At 40.5% G+C, this 17,324-nt stretch overlaps 1 protein-coding gene across 2 annotated transcripts in view; it reads left to right on the top strand.

Moving 5' to 3' along the window:
* grb10a (growth factor receptor-bound protein 10a) overlaps window positions 1-17,324 on the top strand; it is an 81,968-nt gene that overhangs the window by 27,747 nt on the left and 36,897 nt on the right. For both annotated transcript variants that reach the window (XM_017720052.2, XM_017720053.2), the window contains 2 exons: window positions 2,918-3,164; window positions 7,579-7,714. In XM_017720052.2, the coding sequence (XP_017575541.1) occupies window positions 2,918-3,164; window positions 7,579-7,714 (383 nt within the window). The remainder of the gene's footprint in view (window positions 1-2,917; window positions 3,165-7,578; window positions 7,715-17,324) is intronic.

Raw genomic sequence — 17,324 nt, 5'->3', positions numbered from 1 at the left:
ATGGCAGCATATGTTGCTCCAAAACCTGTATGTACCTTTCAGCATTAATGGTGCCTTCACAGATGTGCAAGTTATCCATGCCATGGGCACTAACACTCCCCCACACCATCAGAGATGCTGGCTTTTGAACTTTGTGCTGAAAACAATCCGGACAGTCCTTTTCCTCTTTGGCGCGGAGGACACAACTTTTCCACTTTGTGTCAGTCCATCTCAGATGAGCTCGGGCTCAGAGAAGCCGGCGGCGTTTCTGGGTATTGTTGATATATGGCTTTCACTTTGCACGGCAGAGTTTTAACTTGCACTTGTAGATGGAGCGACGAACTGTGTTCACTGACAGTGGTTTTCTGAAGTGTTCCTGAGCCCATGTGGTTGCACGTTGAGAAACGTTGTTCTCAACAATGTTGTTCACAAAGTGGTGAACCTCGCCCCATCCTTACTTGTGAATAACTGAGCCTTTCAGGGATGCTCCCTTCATACCCAATCATGACACTCACCTGTTTCCAATTAACCTGCTCACCTGTGGAATGTTCCAAACAGGTGTTTTTGAGCATTCCTCAACTTTCAATGATATTTCATTTAATGGCATCAATAATAGCAATAACAGTGTAAATAAAGCATTTGCTTTCTAAGTAGCTTTTAACTTGTTAAAGTTAATGCTACATAGACAGTCCACACCCTGCAATTTTCTGATGCCACATTTAAGTTATAAGTTCTGACTTTATCTTTTCACTATATTTTTCCTCTTAAAACCAAATGCACTGCTCTCTTCACAGTTTATCCTGTCTTGCTGTGATCAAAGTAAACATGTGACTTTGAGCTTAGCGGTCATTAACTGGGCTCTCAGGTGGGAGCCTTGTAAGGTTCTTCTCTGTTGTCAGGATATCATGTCTAAATCATGATGATGCCCCAGCTGTAAAAATCACAAGTTATTGACACATTATATTATGATATTTCAGTGATACCTCTAAATCTGACCATCAATAATGGCTGATATCAGTTAAGAGATGTGTTTCTTTCTCTTTTGATTTAAAGGAATCATACATGATTTAACAGATGAAACTGTAAAATTATGGAATGTTTTGTTTGTGATGTGAAGGAACTGCCCTGTACATACACAGAATATACACCAATCAGGCATAACATTTCTACGTTTCTACGCTCATTGTCCATTTTATCAGCTCCACTTACTGTATAGCTGCACTTTGTAGTTCTACAGTTACAGACTGTAGTCCATCTGTTTCTCTGATACTTTGTTAGCCCCATTTTACCCTGTTCTTCAGTGGTCAGGAGCCCCATGGACCCTCACAGAGTGGTGGATCATTGAGTGGTGGATCATTCTCAGCACTGCAGTAACACTGACATGGTGGTGGTGTGTTGTGCTGGTCTGAATAGAATGAAGAGAATAAAGAAGTCATATCTTTTTCCTGTCATAGGAAATGAGCTGCTCATAGAATCAAAACTCTTGGACGTGTAAAATCAGTTTCATGGCTCAACTGGAATGAAAAGAATACATTGTGTGTTGATACATGTGTTGATAAATTGTTCATCTCTGTCAGTTAGTTAACCGCTGACACCTAGTGGTGGAACTTGATCACAACTTTTAACGTGTTAACCTCGGAGTCTGTAAGAGTGAAAATGACTTCAGTTTAGTTGAACAGGTTTTCACTCTGAATTTCAAACTATCTAACTATATGGTGTGTTCAAGCAACATATATGTGCCTGTGTGCCTGGTTGAGTCTGAGAGAGAGCATTCTGCATGTGCATATTTTAAAGGAATGGCTCAGTCAATAGTGCTAATATTGCTAACAAAGAATGATAGTGAATTCTTCCTGATGTTTTTCAAATTCTGTCAAGCTTATGAGCGCTTACTAGTTTCCATTCATTAAGAGCAGCTTGAGCAAGTATGGCTAAACTATTCCTTGAACAATTCCTTTAATTCCAGTAATACGTCTGAAAGCATTACTAAGCTCCATCTTTACAGTTGTGTTGGTCATGAAAAAGCATACCTCTATATTGAGGCTGTCACTACTGATTACAAGAGTAATTGAGTAATCTACTGATTATATATATGTGTGTGTGTGTGTGTCTGTGTGTGTCTGTGTGTGTTTGTGTGTGTGTGTGTTTGTGTGTGTGTGTGTGTGTAGATAGATGGATAGATAGATATGAAAACATCCTATCTCGATTTTTGTTGTTTTTCAGTTTTTGACATAATTTGAAAATGCCTGTTACTGAAGAATGGACCAAAAGAAATAGCCCAAAATTACTTTGAAAAAACTTTACATTAAAAGTAAAGCAGGTTTTTGCCTTCACCTGTAAAGTTATCATTTTGAAGGTATGAGGTTTTTCTTACAACAACAACAAGCGATATATATCACACACACACACACACACACACACACACACACACACACACACACACACACACACACACACACACACACACACACACACACTGTGTGGCAAAATAGGCACATAAATGGTTATATCCAACAGGCTGTTTCTGTGGGAGAGAGCAGTAGGATTTAAAATATGCACTATCATCATGCAAATTACAATCTAACTCGCTGCTGATATATTGACAAGGTAAATTTAAAGGATTTTTTTTTTTATTGAGTTAAATCGAGTACATACGGTGGCAAATGCTGTGTTCTTTGTCAAAGCTTTCCTCTGATAGGTTCATGATCAGTAGATCAGCTGCCTGAATTTGTTTTCTGCTTTTGTCACAGGCTTCTGTGGCCTGAGGGTCAGCTCACCTTTTAAAATACCCTTCTTACACACACTAATGACTGGGCTTGATTCTGAAAGTACGAAGGGTGAAAGTAGAGGTGAACAGGGAGACAGTAGGCGCTCTGCTCAATGACATGGTGAATGAAATGAGGTATTTGTTCTCACTCTCTCCCTCCCTCCCTCCCTCCAGATGATGATGTAGATTTGGAGGCTTTGGTGAATGACATGACCTCCCTTTCGCCCTACGAGAGCCTCTACTCTATGTGCAAAACCCAGCACTCTGACTCCACCCCACTCCTGCACAATGGCCACGGGAACGGTCTCCAGGGCAACAGAGCACCTCCGCTCCTGCGTCCTCCGAGCAGCCGAGTGGCCGCCCCTCACTCCCCTGCCCAGAACATCCGCCGCTCACAACCCATGCACATACTGGCTGTTAGGTAACACACATGCACTCATATTTTATTTTATCTTGTTAGGTTGGGGGGTCATGCATATGTTCTGCATATATACTGTGGTTTGTTTGTTTTTTCTTTTAACTAACTTGGACCTTAGGCTGAAATCCTTTTGCTTTGAGTGAATCTATTTATGTGTTTTTTATTAAAGTAAGTAATTGAACATTCCATTTTGTCACTAACAAAACAATAATAACACTACTAAAACTAAATTACCAAATGTTATAGTAGTGACACTTTTAACTGATTTGTTACTGAGTACATGACTAGCAAACACAGCTTTGCACAGTTGTACACAAATAAAATCATGTTTTTCATTAAAACACTCAAGTTTACTTAATTACAAAAAACAATATGTTTTTTGGTAATTCCATTTCTTAATGTTATACACCAATGTTAGACTTTGGGACACATTTACACTACATGCACAAAAGTACTGGGACACCTACACATTACACCTAGAAGAGCTTTTATGATGTCCAGTTCTAAATCCATAGGCAATAATAGGGAGTTGGTCCCCCTTTGTAGCTTTAACTCTTCTGGGAAGCTTTCTACAAGACTTTACAGAGCTACGGTATGAATTTTAGCCCATTCATCCAGAAGAGCATTTTTGAGACGCTGATGTTGGACGAAATGACTTCTTCTCTTCTCTACTTCATCCCGAAGTTGTTTCATGGGTTTGAGGTTAGGGCCGTTTGTGCAGGCCAGTCAAGCTCTTCCATACCAAACTCACCCAGCCATGCCTTTATGGACTTTACTTTGTGCACTGGGGCTCAGTCATGCTGCAACAGAAAAGGGTCATCCACAAAGTTGGAAGCATATAATTGTCCAAAATGTCTTGGTATACTGAAGCATTATGATTTTCCTTCACTGGAACTAAGGGAAAAACAACCCCATAGCATTATACCTCCTCCAACAAAGTTCACAACTTTGTTACAACTTTGTTGGTACAATGCAGTCAGGAAGGTAACGTTATTCGCTGAAACCAAATTTGTCCATCAGACTGGCAGATAGAGAAGCTTGGTTTGACACTGCACAGAATATGTTTCCACTGTCTAGCGGAACCATGCTTTGCACCACTCCATCTGATGCTTGGCATTGTGCTTGGTGATGTAAGGCTTACATGCAGCTGTTCAGCCATGGAAACCCATGTCGTGAAGCTCCCAGCACGTAGTTTTGTGCAGATGTTAATGCCAGAGGAGGTTTGAAACTCTGCAGTTATTTAGTCAGCAGTGCATGTCCCCACTCTGTAACTTTACATGGTCTGCCACTTGGTACCAAGTTGTTGTAGTTATTAAACACTTCCACTTTTCAATAATACCACTCACAAGTGATTTGTGGAGGGAAGAAATTTCACCAACAGACTTGTTGCAATGGCATCCTATTACAGTAAGACACTCAGTCATGCTCAAGCTCTTTAGAATGACAAATTCTTTTGTAAATGTTTGTAAAGGCAAACTACATGGCTATTTTTACAAGTTGATATTAGGGGTTAGGGTTTTGGACAGCCACTTCCGATTGGAAAGTGCCCTATAAATGAAGGTTGTGTATTTTTTATCTGTTTTTATCTGTTTTTTTCTGAGACATTAAATAACTTGTGTCAAATATTTGACCAAGGAATGCAGATCAGTAATACCAGTGGCACACTGCATGCTCATGTTTGAGAAAAGTGGAAATTTGAGGTTGGGATGTTGATGTTCTAAAGGTGGAGAGAGGCTGTTGCAAGCTGTGATGCACAAAATTTGAGCGCTGAAAAGCGAGACCAAAAAAAAAAAAGCTGACAACATTATGATAGTTTACATGAAATAAACTTAAATGATTATAGGATGTAATATACTGTATCCAATGTGTGCCACAAAATCCAGTGTCCTTGACATCAGAGAACGACTGGTTATCCAAAGTTATTAGTGTTAGAACTGGCATAGGACTGAGGAACAGAGAGGACCTGGGTTCTGGGTGGGAACTGCAAAAACAGTCACAGGAAACAGAAGGTATAGATGGGAATTTATAGGGTATTAGATTGGAAGGAAGAGGGGTTTCAGGCATGGTCCTCCCCCCAAAGCTTAATTTATTTCAACTCCATATATTGCTTGTCTATCATTTGTGAAAACTGAAAATATTAACATGACCAAAGTCAGCATTGTATTTGCATAATGATTTGCATAACATAAGGATTTGATGAGTCATTGAATTGAATGATCATCTGTAGACTTTAGACATATATAGAAATAGTTGTCAGTTACAGCCCTAGTTTTATGAAATGTACTCAGTATACATGATGATGAAATTCTGGAGCAGCCTCACAGAAAGGTTTTGTGTTGTTCAGTTTGAGCTGCTTCAGTGCTCTGGGGTGGGTTATAAACTAGTTACCTTTTGAAGACCCCAGCTTTCCTCCCTCCCTCGATCCATCACCCTCATACAAATCCTTCCTGAGCCGCGTGTCATAATGAGCTGTTCTGCTCATCACCTTTCAGTTCTCTCTCTCTCTTTCTCTGTCTGCTCTCTTTTTCACTTTTGCTGACAGCGGGGTGTTACACCCATAAGCACCGAGACGGGTTCACGCAAAGGTTTCCGACTCAACACACGCGCACACACACGTGCCTCTCTCCTGCTCTGACTCGGCCGTGAACTCCAGGCGTCAAACCCCCCTACGTTACGCTTCACTCTTTCAGAAAAAAAATCATTTTCTCGGTTTCTTTGTATGGCTCTGGCTGCGCCGCAGCAGGCCTGCGTTTATTCCCAGTCTTACTGATCTAGATCAAAGCACGCGGATGCAGGTTGAGCCGCCATTGGCTGTGAGGCTGTCTGCTGAACTCGCAGTAACACCACGCAAGTTCATGAACCCGCTCTCTCGCGCGCTCATTCCTCTCCTCTTAGGAGGGAGGGAGCTGCTTAAAAGTTTTCAGCCTCCCAGCTTCATTCATATATTCTCTCTGTATTAGAGAGAAACTGAGAGATGTCACTTGCAGTTGAACTGAAGAGGACTCTGTGTCTGAAAAGAAAAGAAGGAGAGACAAAGTGAGACTGCAGGCGGAGAGAGAGAGAGAGAGAGAGAACAGAAGGCCAACATGTAGAGCGGCTCATTATGATGCGTATCTTTTACATGTTGCCGTTTTTCTAAATCTCCTTTGTCTCTCTCATCCACCACTGCTGTTCAGAGTCATACTAATGCGTTAAGCAGAGACTGCTGTGTGGTGGTACAGAAGTATATTCCTTTTCAGAATTATTTCAGATTCTCATTTTACTTCAGAGCAGAATAAAGCAATAAGGCCGTGCTTTTGGAGCCTAACTCCCCTTAACTGTGGCAAAATCACTAACACTCATCCTTGAGTGGCTCATTGCTATTACATAATAATGCCCAAATAATATATGATAAGACCAAATTTTACACCAAAGTAAAATAAATAATTTCCTTTTTTTATCAGTGATTTGGGGTTCGAGTTTTGGAAACTAGAGAGGGTAAAAAAAAAACTGAGAGGAAAAAAAGGAAAATAAACTACTTCTTAAGATGCATGTAAATAAACAATAAAGTAATAATAAACAAACATGCATTTCTAATATAAGTAACATTATTGTAATTATTTATTTTTTGTTTATTTAAAGCCATCTGAGATGAAATTATATCTTGTTTTTTTTTCCCACAACATATATGGAAATGATCAGTTTGTTGGGTCGTACAGATCCCTCATTTTCTTCACTTCATGGATGAGATTCTCCTCATTCTTTTTGTCAGAGTGATGCGGCGCATTAAAAATAGAAGCATTGTGTCTGTCAAAACCCCCATGTTGCACCACTCTTTGCTCTCCTGCCTGCAGCTGCTATAGATAGCTTTATTAGTTATGATGGGAACATTTTTGTTTTGTCATTGTGACAATCCAAACTTAAGTCAAGTTTGCAATCGTGGAACTTGTAACTGATGGTGCACTATACTGTTGACGTAACTGATTGGCCGCCTAGTTTTATACCTAGTTTTATCCTGATCACAGGATCCAAGACCTTAATCTGGATACAGTGTCTCAATTTGAAGACCTCAGTTCTACTGTGTTCTACAGAAATAGTCACATTAACCGCTCTTTAAATCTTTATATACTCTTAATTTTCTACACTTTAATGAATATTTGACTGTGAGAGAGAGTTGGATATGATAAGAGCTACAATAAAACTGCAGGAGACTCTGCTGGAGGCAATAAAATCTATTATACACTGTTGCTGCAGACATTTAGTCAAAAACCTTATAAATGTGTTTAAAACATGTCTGATTATGTTTTAAAGCTCAAGTGTACATTTTTTATTTTTATAGTTGTTGCAACGATTGGCCTGTAGTGTACTTCAGAAATAAACCAAAGAGAACATAACGCAGAATGGGCTTTAACAGTTGGTTGTGACTGCTGTTTGGCAGGCGTCTACAGGAGGAGGAGCAGCAGGTGCGGCCAGCATCGCTGCCGGCCATCCCCAACCCATTCCCCGAACTGTGCAGTCCAGCAGGATCACCAACACTAAGCCCAGCATCTCTGCCACAACCTGCAGATGCACACGTAAGAGTCACACACATCGCAAATTCAGTCTTTTTCTCTATCCAGATGGGATTGTTTCTTTTCATGTTACTGCTTTCACAATTTGTAACAGGATTCCTTTATTTATTAGCTTCTGGAAAAATAATCTCACTGATTATGATATTACTTCAGTGTTATAAATAAAAGCCAAACAGGCAAGAACAACAGAAAAGTCAGTAGTTTTTTCAGTACTTAGAAAGAAATAGCCAGTTACAGTAAACATCATTTTAAAGGCATGTTTACATCAATACCTCTGCTCTGCACATGACAGTTAGTTATGCTTTGTGAAAAACATGACTACTTCTTACTACCACTATCTTATTAGGCTTGAATACAAACATGCACAACTTTTTATCAGCAATATGTGCTGGACAAAGGATGCTATATTTACAGGGCATGGCAAGAAAATTGGCCATCATACACATCACAACAAGCCTTACTAGATGGCTAAGTAATATACTTGCATAGGCATCAAGTCTCACGGGAAGTAATCACTAGTTGAAGACCGAGGACAGTTCCAGAAATACAGCAGTGGTAAAACTGCAATGAATAGGCAGGAAGAGAGAATAACAATCAGTCTTTCTGTTAAACACGCAGCCCAAAGTGCTTTAATAATACAGACATACTCCAAAAAATGAAACCAATTGCATTGCAAACTATGTAAGACTTCACTGAAATATAGGCTTGTAAGCCAGACTGCGTAGCTTTAGGGAACTGCTTTAGGAATGGGACATTTGATGGACATGCAAAACATCCAGTCTTGGACTATTCAGCGAAGCAAACACAAACTTTGGGAACTGCTGGGCAAATGCACAGGGATGTCTCTCTTACTAGCTACTTAAGGTTTCAAACACAATTCTGAAATAACAATTTAAAATGGGAATGTTTCTTTAAAATGAATGTTTCTTCATTCATCCTCTACCTCACTCCGGACAGTGCATGGACAGGAGCCAATTTAAATTCTCTGTGAATGGTGAGATTCTGACTGCTGGGTGATTCTAACATGCGGTTTACATCAGACAATCTGTGTACTTCAGTGGGCAGAGTGCCTGAGGCTGAACTAACTGAAATACAACAAAAACTCTTCTGCTGTGCGCATCGCACACCTCAAATCCCAACATCTGCTAGAACCAACCCCAATGCCCAGAACAGGCCTTTTTTTGTGGGTATGACTGCTAGTTGTCTAGTAAATATTAAGTTGTTCAACCAGTGCTGGTAGTAAAGGATTTCGCTGGTGCCTGCTTAATAGATGATGACTGACTGTCTAACTTTGTTTAACTAGGGTGGCCAGAAGAGTGGCTATGCTTCACGCTATTGGAACTGGTCACACCTCAGTCTCTGCTTGCAGTTGATATACTATGTGTAAATGTGTGTTTTTTTTTTTTTTGTTTTTTTTTTTTGCGTTTGTGTTTGTGAGAGTACTGCAGATTATTTACTTGGCAAGAGAAATGGCAAAACAAATAGTGTCTGGAGCTGGGATCAGAGCTGTGAGAAGGCTGTATTCCTGATAAGTGTTTGTGTGTGTGTGTCTGTGTGTAAGACTGTTAGTATGTATTAGGATTTAGATGTTAAAACTCTTTTTATCATTTAGAAGTGCTTAGATTGTCAGAAGCGTTCACAGTGCCCCTGGCTTTGGAGGATAATTACTGCCTATGTTGCCTTTGGCTTCCAACTTACGTTTCAGAGATTACACAATGATGCTGACAAAGGTTATCACACAGTACGTGGCTTAGGCTGTCTGTCTTTTCATAAGTGCATTTCCACACACGCAAACACACACATGCACATTTGTTTTTAAACCTTGTCAGAGCATGGGGGCATCCATCTCATATGTATTGTACGTACATCTCATATAATCCATGTAAGAGGTCTTGACAGATGCGTCCTAATTTTGTTAACAATACTAGTTTTGAATAACTAAAAATTCTGGTAAGCAACAATATTGGTCGATAATTTATTGTGGAGAAATGAATAGTTTTGATTAGACCGTTCTCTACTGACAGATTTGTTGTTTCAGGGTCGTATTGAGTAAATGAAAATAAACAGCAGATCTTACAAAGTCCTGAAAAGAAATATTGTTCAAATTTATTTTATTTTTCATTATTTCTCTTCTTTTAATGTGTAGGGGAAAAGCCCCCAGAAGGCCCACCTGAATCTAAGCAAACATAATATTTCATATGAACATTTCAGTTTTTAAAAACATTGCCAGAAAGATGTTTAGATTTGGTGAAAATTTAAAGCTGGATAAACGCTGAAGTGACATGCTCATAACGCCCCCTGCGGGGCATTATTGTGGTTGCACACATCAGTTCAGCTCTAGATGTCTTTGGGAAGCCATGGACTATTATATTAACGAATTCTACAACTTGTAATGTTATTTAGCAAACTGTTTAAATTGGACCTCTAGTCAGTTCTCTTCACAACATGGCAGTAATCACCTTTGAAGCAGTGTCACTGTTATTATGTTAGTGCAGAAACATATTTACTGTTTTATTTAAAAACAAAATGCTTTTTGGTTCAGATTGTGTCCTAAATTTCAGTTTGTCACGACTAAGAATATTCTTTGTGGTGCATTATTGGCTTTTACTAAACTGAAGTTTCAAAGCTAAAGTTTCAAAGCAAGGAAATTAAAGGAGAATTCAACCTGTTTATGACACAGTCATTCAGAGTGTTTTGATATAACATAGTTTGTTGTAGACAAAGTTGTCTTTATAGTGGTCATAGAAACCGAGATTCACAATGACTATAATACAACCCCAATTCCAGTTGAAGTTGGGACGTTGTGTAAAACATAAATAAAAACAGAATATGATGATTGGCAAATCCTTTTCAACCTATATTCAATGTTGTTTACCACTGTGTTACATCATCTTTCCTTTTAACAACACCCAATAAGTGTTTGGGAACTGAGGACACTAATTGTTGAAGCTTTGTAGGTGGAATTCTTTCCCATTCTTGCTTGATGTACAACTTCACTTGTTCAACAGTCCGGGGTTTCCGTTGTTGTATTTTGCGCGTCATAATGTGCCACACATTTTCAATGGGAGACAGGTCTGGACTGCAGGCAGGCCAGTCTAGTACCCGCACTCTTTTACTACAAAGCCACGCTGTTGTAACACGTGCAGAATGTGGCTTGGCATCATTTTGCTGAAATAAGCAGGGATGTCCCTGAAAAAGACGTTGCTTGGATGGCATGTACCTGCATGTACCTTTCAGCATTAATGGTGCCTTCACAGATGTGCAAGTTACCCATGCCATGGGCACTAACACTCCCCCATACCATCAGAGATGCTGGCTTTTGAACTTTGCACTGATAACAATCCGGACAGTCCTTTTCCTCTTTGGCCCAGAGGACATGACGTCCATGATTTCCAAAAACAATGTGAAATGTGGATTCGTCAGACCACAAGACACTTTTCCACTTTGTGTCAGTCCATCTCAGATGAGCTCGGGCACAGAGAAGCCGGTGGCGTTTCTGGGTATTGTTGATATATGGCTTTCACTTTGCATGGCAGAGTTTTAACTTGCACTTGTAGATGGAGCGACGAACTGTGTTCACTGACAGTGGTTTTCTGAAGTGCTCCTGAGCCCATATGGTAATATCCGTTACAGAATGATGACGGTTTTTAATGCAGTGCCGCCTGAGGGATCGAAGGTCACGGGCATTCAATGTTGGTTTTCTTCCTTGCCGCTTACTTGCAGAGATTTCTCCAGATTCTCTGAATCTTCTGAGGATATTATGGACTGTAGATGATGAAATCCCTAAATTTTGCAATTGCACGTTGAGAAACGTTCTTAAACTGTTGGACTATTTGCTACACCCCTACACTACACCAACCACTACACTACACCAACTGTTCACAAAGTGGTGATCCTCGCCCCATCCTTGCTTGTAAAAGACTGAGCCTTTCAGGGATGCTCCCTTCATACCCAATCATGACACTCACCTGTTTCCATTTAACCTGTTCACCTGTGGAATGTTCAAACAGGTGTTTTTTGAGCATTCCTCAACTTTCCCAGTCTTCTGTTGCCCCTGTCCCACTTGGCACAATGCAGTCAGACAAGTACCATTCTCCTGGCAATCCACAAACCCAGACTCGTCCATCGGATTGCCAGATGGAGAAGTGTGATTCATCACTTCAGAGAACACGTCTCCATTGCTCTAGATTTCAGTGGCGGTACTTTATACCACTGCATTCAGCGCTTTGCATTGCGCTTGGTGATGGATGCAGCTGCTCGACCGTGGAAACCCATTTCATGAAGCTCTCTACGCTGTTCTTGAGCTAATCTGAAGGCCACATGAAGTCTGGAGGTCGGTAGTGATTGACTCTGTAGAAAGTTGGCGACCTCTGTGCACTATGCCCCTCAGCATCCGCTGATCCCGCTCTGTCATTTTACGTGGCCGACCACTTTGTGGCTGAGTTGCTGTCGTTCCCAATCACTTCCACTTGTTATAATACTACTGACAGTTGACTGTGGAATATTTAGCAGTGATGAAATTTCACAACTGGACTTGTTACACAGGTGGCATCCGATCACTGTACCACGCTGGAATTCACTAAGCTCCTGAGGGCGACCCATTCTTTCACTGTCTGTAGAAGCAGTCTGCAGGCCTTTGGGCTTTGTTTTATACACCCGTGGCCATGGAAGTGATTGGAACACCTGAAATCTCAATGATTTGGATGCATGAGTGAATACTTTTGGAAATATTGTGTGTGTGTGTGTGTGTGTGTGTGTGTGTGTGTGTGTTACTATTTTGTGGTAAACCAGCATAAAGTGGATTTCAAAAAGAGCAAAATCTAGCATATGGGCCCTAGAAAAATAAAATAAAAATACAAATAAAAACATTAATGAAATAGAAGCATTTAACAAAGTCACTAGCATTTTATTGGTCCTGACATTCTGAGTTTTCGGTGGTTTACCTACAAAGTAAGGGCATTTTGTTCTGTATAAAAACAAAGAGACACACACAAAACCAACCTCTGACACACAAAAAGAATATCTCAAGACAAAGAACACATAAAGCCACTTTAGATAGTTTGTACTCAGGTTGCACAAAGAAGCACACACAAGCATTGCAGACACATGTGTACACACACACACACACGCTACATGTAAGACCCTGTGTGAAGAAGTGTGTGTGTGTGTCTGGGTTTGGCACTCTGCCCCTCCATATCTTTCCTCAGTATCCTCTGTGCGGAGGCACTTCCTTAAGAGATGCGAGTCATTTTCCTTTCACACGCCTGTGTGTGTTTCCGTGTGTGTGTATGTGGATGTTTTTGTGTGTTTTTGCCTGCACTTCCCTGCCAACCATCTCAACCCTTCCTTCCGCCTCCTTGTTCTGTCTGTTCTTTCCCACAATCCCTGGCCCACAGATCCTCTTCAAAAGAAAAGACACACACATGCACATTGGCATGCACATATGTGTTGTATAAGTGGCTTGTTGCTTTTCACCCCTTCATAAAGATCAAAGATCTGAGAGTCAAGTGTGTAATGGCATTTTGTCTGGATTTGCACACACACTCTTGACGGGTGATTTAATCCCGGGTGGTGTCCCGTCCTGTTTGCATGTGGTGTTCTGAAACTATTTTTGTCCTTTTTATGTGAAGCCGGTCACATTGCTACAGGCAGTAACTCAAGGACAGTATATCTCTCTGTGGGTGCTTCATTCGCCAAGTACAGACATGCTTTGAAGTTGCGCTATATATGATTTTTTTTTTTCCTCAAATTAAAAGCATCAGTCGGCTCAAAATTTAGACCTACTTAGATGCAAAATGAACATTATACTGATGAAGATGTGATGACATTAGTACAGAGATCACTTACATCCTCAGAAGACATGTTCTTTACCAAGCACAATTACACATCCTCGACACTGTAGATAATGGTAGCTGTAGATTTTGAGACTAATTATGATAGCTGGCACTTGCTAGAACTATGCTGGGTATTGAAATTCAGTGCTTTTGTGGTACTGAAGGGTTACTTCACTACTGCCTATTGTAATATGCAAAGATTCTGTCAATACTAATATACTAATATAATTTTGATACTAAATACTGACTTGTCAGCATCAGTGATCTTATGAGCTTGTTTGTTCAAGAAACTAGATTGCTGATTGGCGGTGTAAATTACATTCCATATGCGTGTTATTAACAGTGCATGTTCTTTACTCTGCAATCTGTTGCAGTCAATAAATATTCTATATTTCTAATTCCTTGCACTCGTTACTGGTTTAAGGCACACCCATTTCCTATATATCATTTAAAGAAGGCCTTGGGTTTGATATTAAAGTCAAGGTGTTAGTATGGAAAAAAAATTCTAGCTATAAGGAAAAATTTGATATTTCTCTGCTCAGTATTACCTTAACAAACTAACCTGTTGAAATATCATTGTCTACTGAAGAGAATACTGCTCTTGCAAGCTCAAATGTTAGCTGATCTGAAGGGGCAGCCTCTCTCACTCAACCAAGTGTCAATTCTTTAACTCTTATGGTTACTGGAATTATCCATATTTACATCCCTGGTCCTCATTAGGGCTGCACGATATGAACAAAATACCATAGGCGGTAATGCCTTGTAATCAACACCCTTTCGCTTAATTTCTGGGCCCTGTGCAGATACAGTGATAGAAAACCCCCTTGTCAAATTTAGCAACTTTTTGTCCAGATTCTTGAGGGTCACCTCCATCTAGGGGTAGTCAGTTTCTCCATTTCTGCAGCTGTGATGCTGCTAACAATATATTAAAACAAATTGGTGAAGCCTTAATTGTTGGAATGATTGTTTATAATGCTTTATTTCAACAATCTGCTATGAACACCTTGTAGATTTACGAATTATTTATTCGGTTTTCCTTAATTTAGCTATCCTGGGCTCCAACCCAAAACCTAAACCTCAACCCAAAACCTCACTCTAGTCCCAACCCTAAACCAAACACTGTTGACAGACAAACACTTATTAGGATTGTCTGGGATCAGTCAAGATGCTTACAGCACACAATAGAATATTGGCATTTGTTAAGCTTGTTTGCATATTGCAATCTGCTGCAATATCAGCATTGCAACAGCCAATATCACAATACCGAAATTATATACAGAACAGCCCTCGTCCCTGTGGGTGTGAGTACACCCTCTTCTGCCAGATATTCCGAGAAAGCCCTTGCACTCTCCATAATCACGTCCACATGCCCACAGCTCTGGCCTGTGAGGGTAACAGGCGGAATGTTCCAGCAGCACAGGACGCACAAGCTCATAAATCAAACGCCTCAGAGAGCAACATCACGTTCCAAACACTGGAACTTGCAGGGTGGGGAGAGCAGTAAGCAGGACTGCTATCAGAGAACATCTGACAATGTACAAAGATTAAGCTATTTAAAAATGCTTTGCTTTGAAAAGAACATTGGTTTGAGGAACATGGGTCAGATAAGTGGGAATATGTGGCTTGTTGCCTTGTTTTCCTCAAAACAACCATGGAAGCTTCTATGAAGAGGTACATGACATTTGAGTTTGAACTGACCATTTAAACTTTGGGAAGCACTATACAAATATCAATCAAGCTCTTATATATTGATTTGTCGCAGGCCTGATGTTGACCAATGATCATGACCTATATAAACCCCCTAAACTAGGCTTCTTATGAATCATAATACTTAAGACTGTTCAACAAGATTATCTGAAGATTATTCAGGAACTACGATGCAAATATGTAACTTATGTAGTTATAAGAGTGAGAAACTGAAGTGTGGGACTATACACAGGCCTTTAGGGTTTGAGGGGTTAATTATACAAATCCTAGAAAACTAAGTAAATATAGGAAGTTCCACTGTTGGTGGAAGTTGCTGGAAGGGACCCAGCTTTGTGCACTGACGCTGAGTGGTTGAGACCAAGATCAGTTTTGGTTTGGTTCGTCCCAGATCAGCAAGTAGACCCTCCCAGTTCCAGTAAGCTCAGCTGCAGCTGGCTGACAAACACGCCAGCCACTAACCAGCCGCATGATCTATAACCTGTTTACTGAGTGTGCCTGTTGAGTCAGCCGTCCCACAGCTGAAGATACTAAAAATCTCGCTCTCCGCTGTATCTGAATTTGAAATGGTTCTTTGGACATGTAGTGCACATTCTAGGTCCTAAAATAAGTATTACGTACATGTATAGGAACCAGTGAGTCATTTCAGATTAATTCTGCCTAGATCTCCAAGGGTTAAATTAGACCAGAACCATCCAGAACAACATTCCAGCACCCTCTAGATAAATTTAAGCTACAGAATTCTGTCACCTTCTTCATAACTTCTAGTTTTATTTACGGTGCAAATAAAGAAGAAAAAAGTAAGGGCTGGTCATGTTTCTTAGGAAAACCTAAAGGTTTAATCTTTGATAGATTTTAGCCCATTTGTTGCTCAGTCCGGTCACTGTTTAAGTGCTGTTGAGCTGTCATTGTCCATGGCTTAAGGTCTTCTGTTGATTTTAAGTTGAATCCTGAACCATTGGCACCTATTGGCCTTTTCAGACTGGCATTTAAGCCTAGCAAATCAGTTTATGAGAGGATAAACCAATGTTGTCATTCCACAATACTGGGATACTTGCAGCTAGCATCTTGGTTCAATTCAAATCCAACACACCTGATTCCAATGTTCAGATGCCCTGAAGGCCTTCATTGCCTCATAGCTAAACTGTGCAGGGTGGTAGATCTACAGGTCCTAGACTGAGCACCCCTGATATAGGATAACTTGATCTTGGTAATTAGCTAACAAATAAGTTGATTTCAAAGCTACCAATAAATGTCAGCCCCATCCATTCTCTCTGTCAGGAGATCAACCACTTTTTAAACTCCAGTTTAACTCCTGGCTGTCTTTCTTTTTCATTCTTTGTCTCCCTGTTTCTCCCTTTTTTTCCTCTCTCTCTCTCTCTCTCTCTCTCTCTCTCTCTCTCTCTCTCTCTCTCTCTGTCTCTGTCTCTGTCTCTGTCTCTCTCTCTCTCTCTCTCTCTCTCTCTCTCTCTCTCTCTCTCTCTCTCTCTCTCTCTCTCTGTCTGTCTGTCTGTCTGTCTCTCTCTCTGTCTGTCTCTGTCTGTCTCTCTCACTCACTCACTCACTCACTCACTCACTCACTCTAGCTCTGTTGTTCTGTTGTCTCCCCATCCTCTTCTATCTACCCAGGACTCCTGGGTACGTTGCTGTGAAATCACTGCGCTCATTATGAACTCCAGTAAAGCATATCACACAAAGGGCAGATGGTGAAATGGTCAGCTCAAGGCCAGCCCTATGACCAGCTGTTCATTTGAAGGTGATGTCATGACTGGAGAAGGCTGCAGCAAGTCTCTTTCTCTCCCCATTTTTCCCTTCTTTACAAGCACTCTCACTTGCCCATATAAACACAGATGGTTTCTTAACTATTCTCAGGGGGTTTATGTGACCCTGAGTGACTGGCGGCCGTCAGAAAGATGCCCATGTTAAAGAGGGCACAGGACACATTGCACAAACTGGCATACAGACCGTGGGAATGGGTTTGTCAGGAAGAGCAGAGTTATATATTTTTGACCTTTTTTGAATATGTTTGACTTTGTACATGTTTACTTTGCATCACATTGCAGGTGGGTGTGTTC

Source organism: Pygocentrus nattereri, chromosome 1, assembly GCF_015220715.1.
Source record: "Pygocentrus nattereri isolate fPygNat1 chromosome 1, fPygNat1.pri, whole genome shotgun sequence".
In the NCBI taxonomy this organism is placed as follows: domain Eukaryota; kingdom Metazoa; phylum Chordata; class Actinopteri; order Characiformes; family Serrasalmidae; genus Pygocentrus; species Pygocentrus nattereri.
Note: the sequence above shows the minus strand (reverse complement) of the source record. Positions and strands in the feature narration are given on the sequence as shown.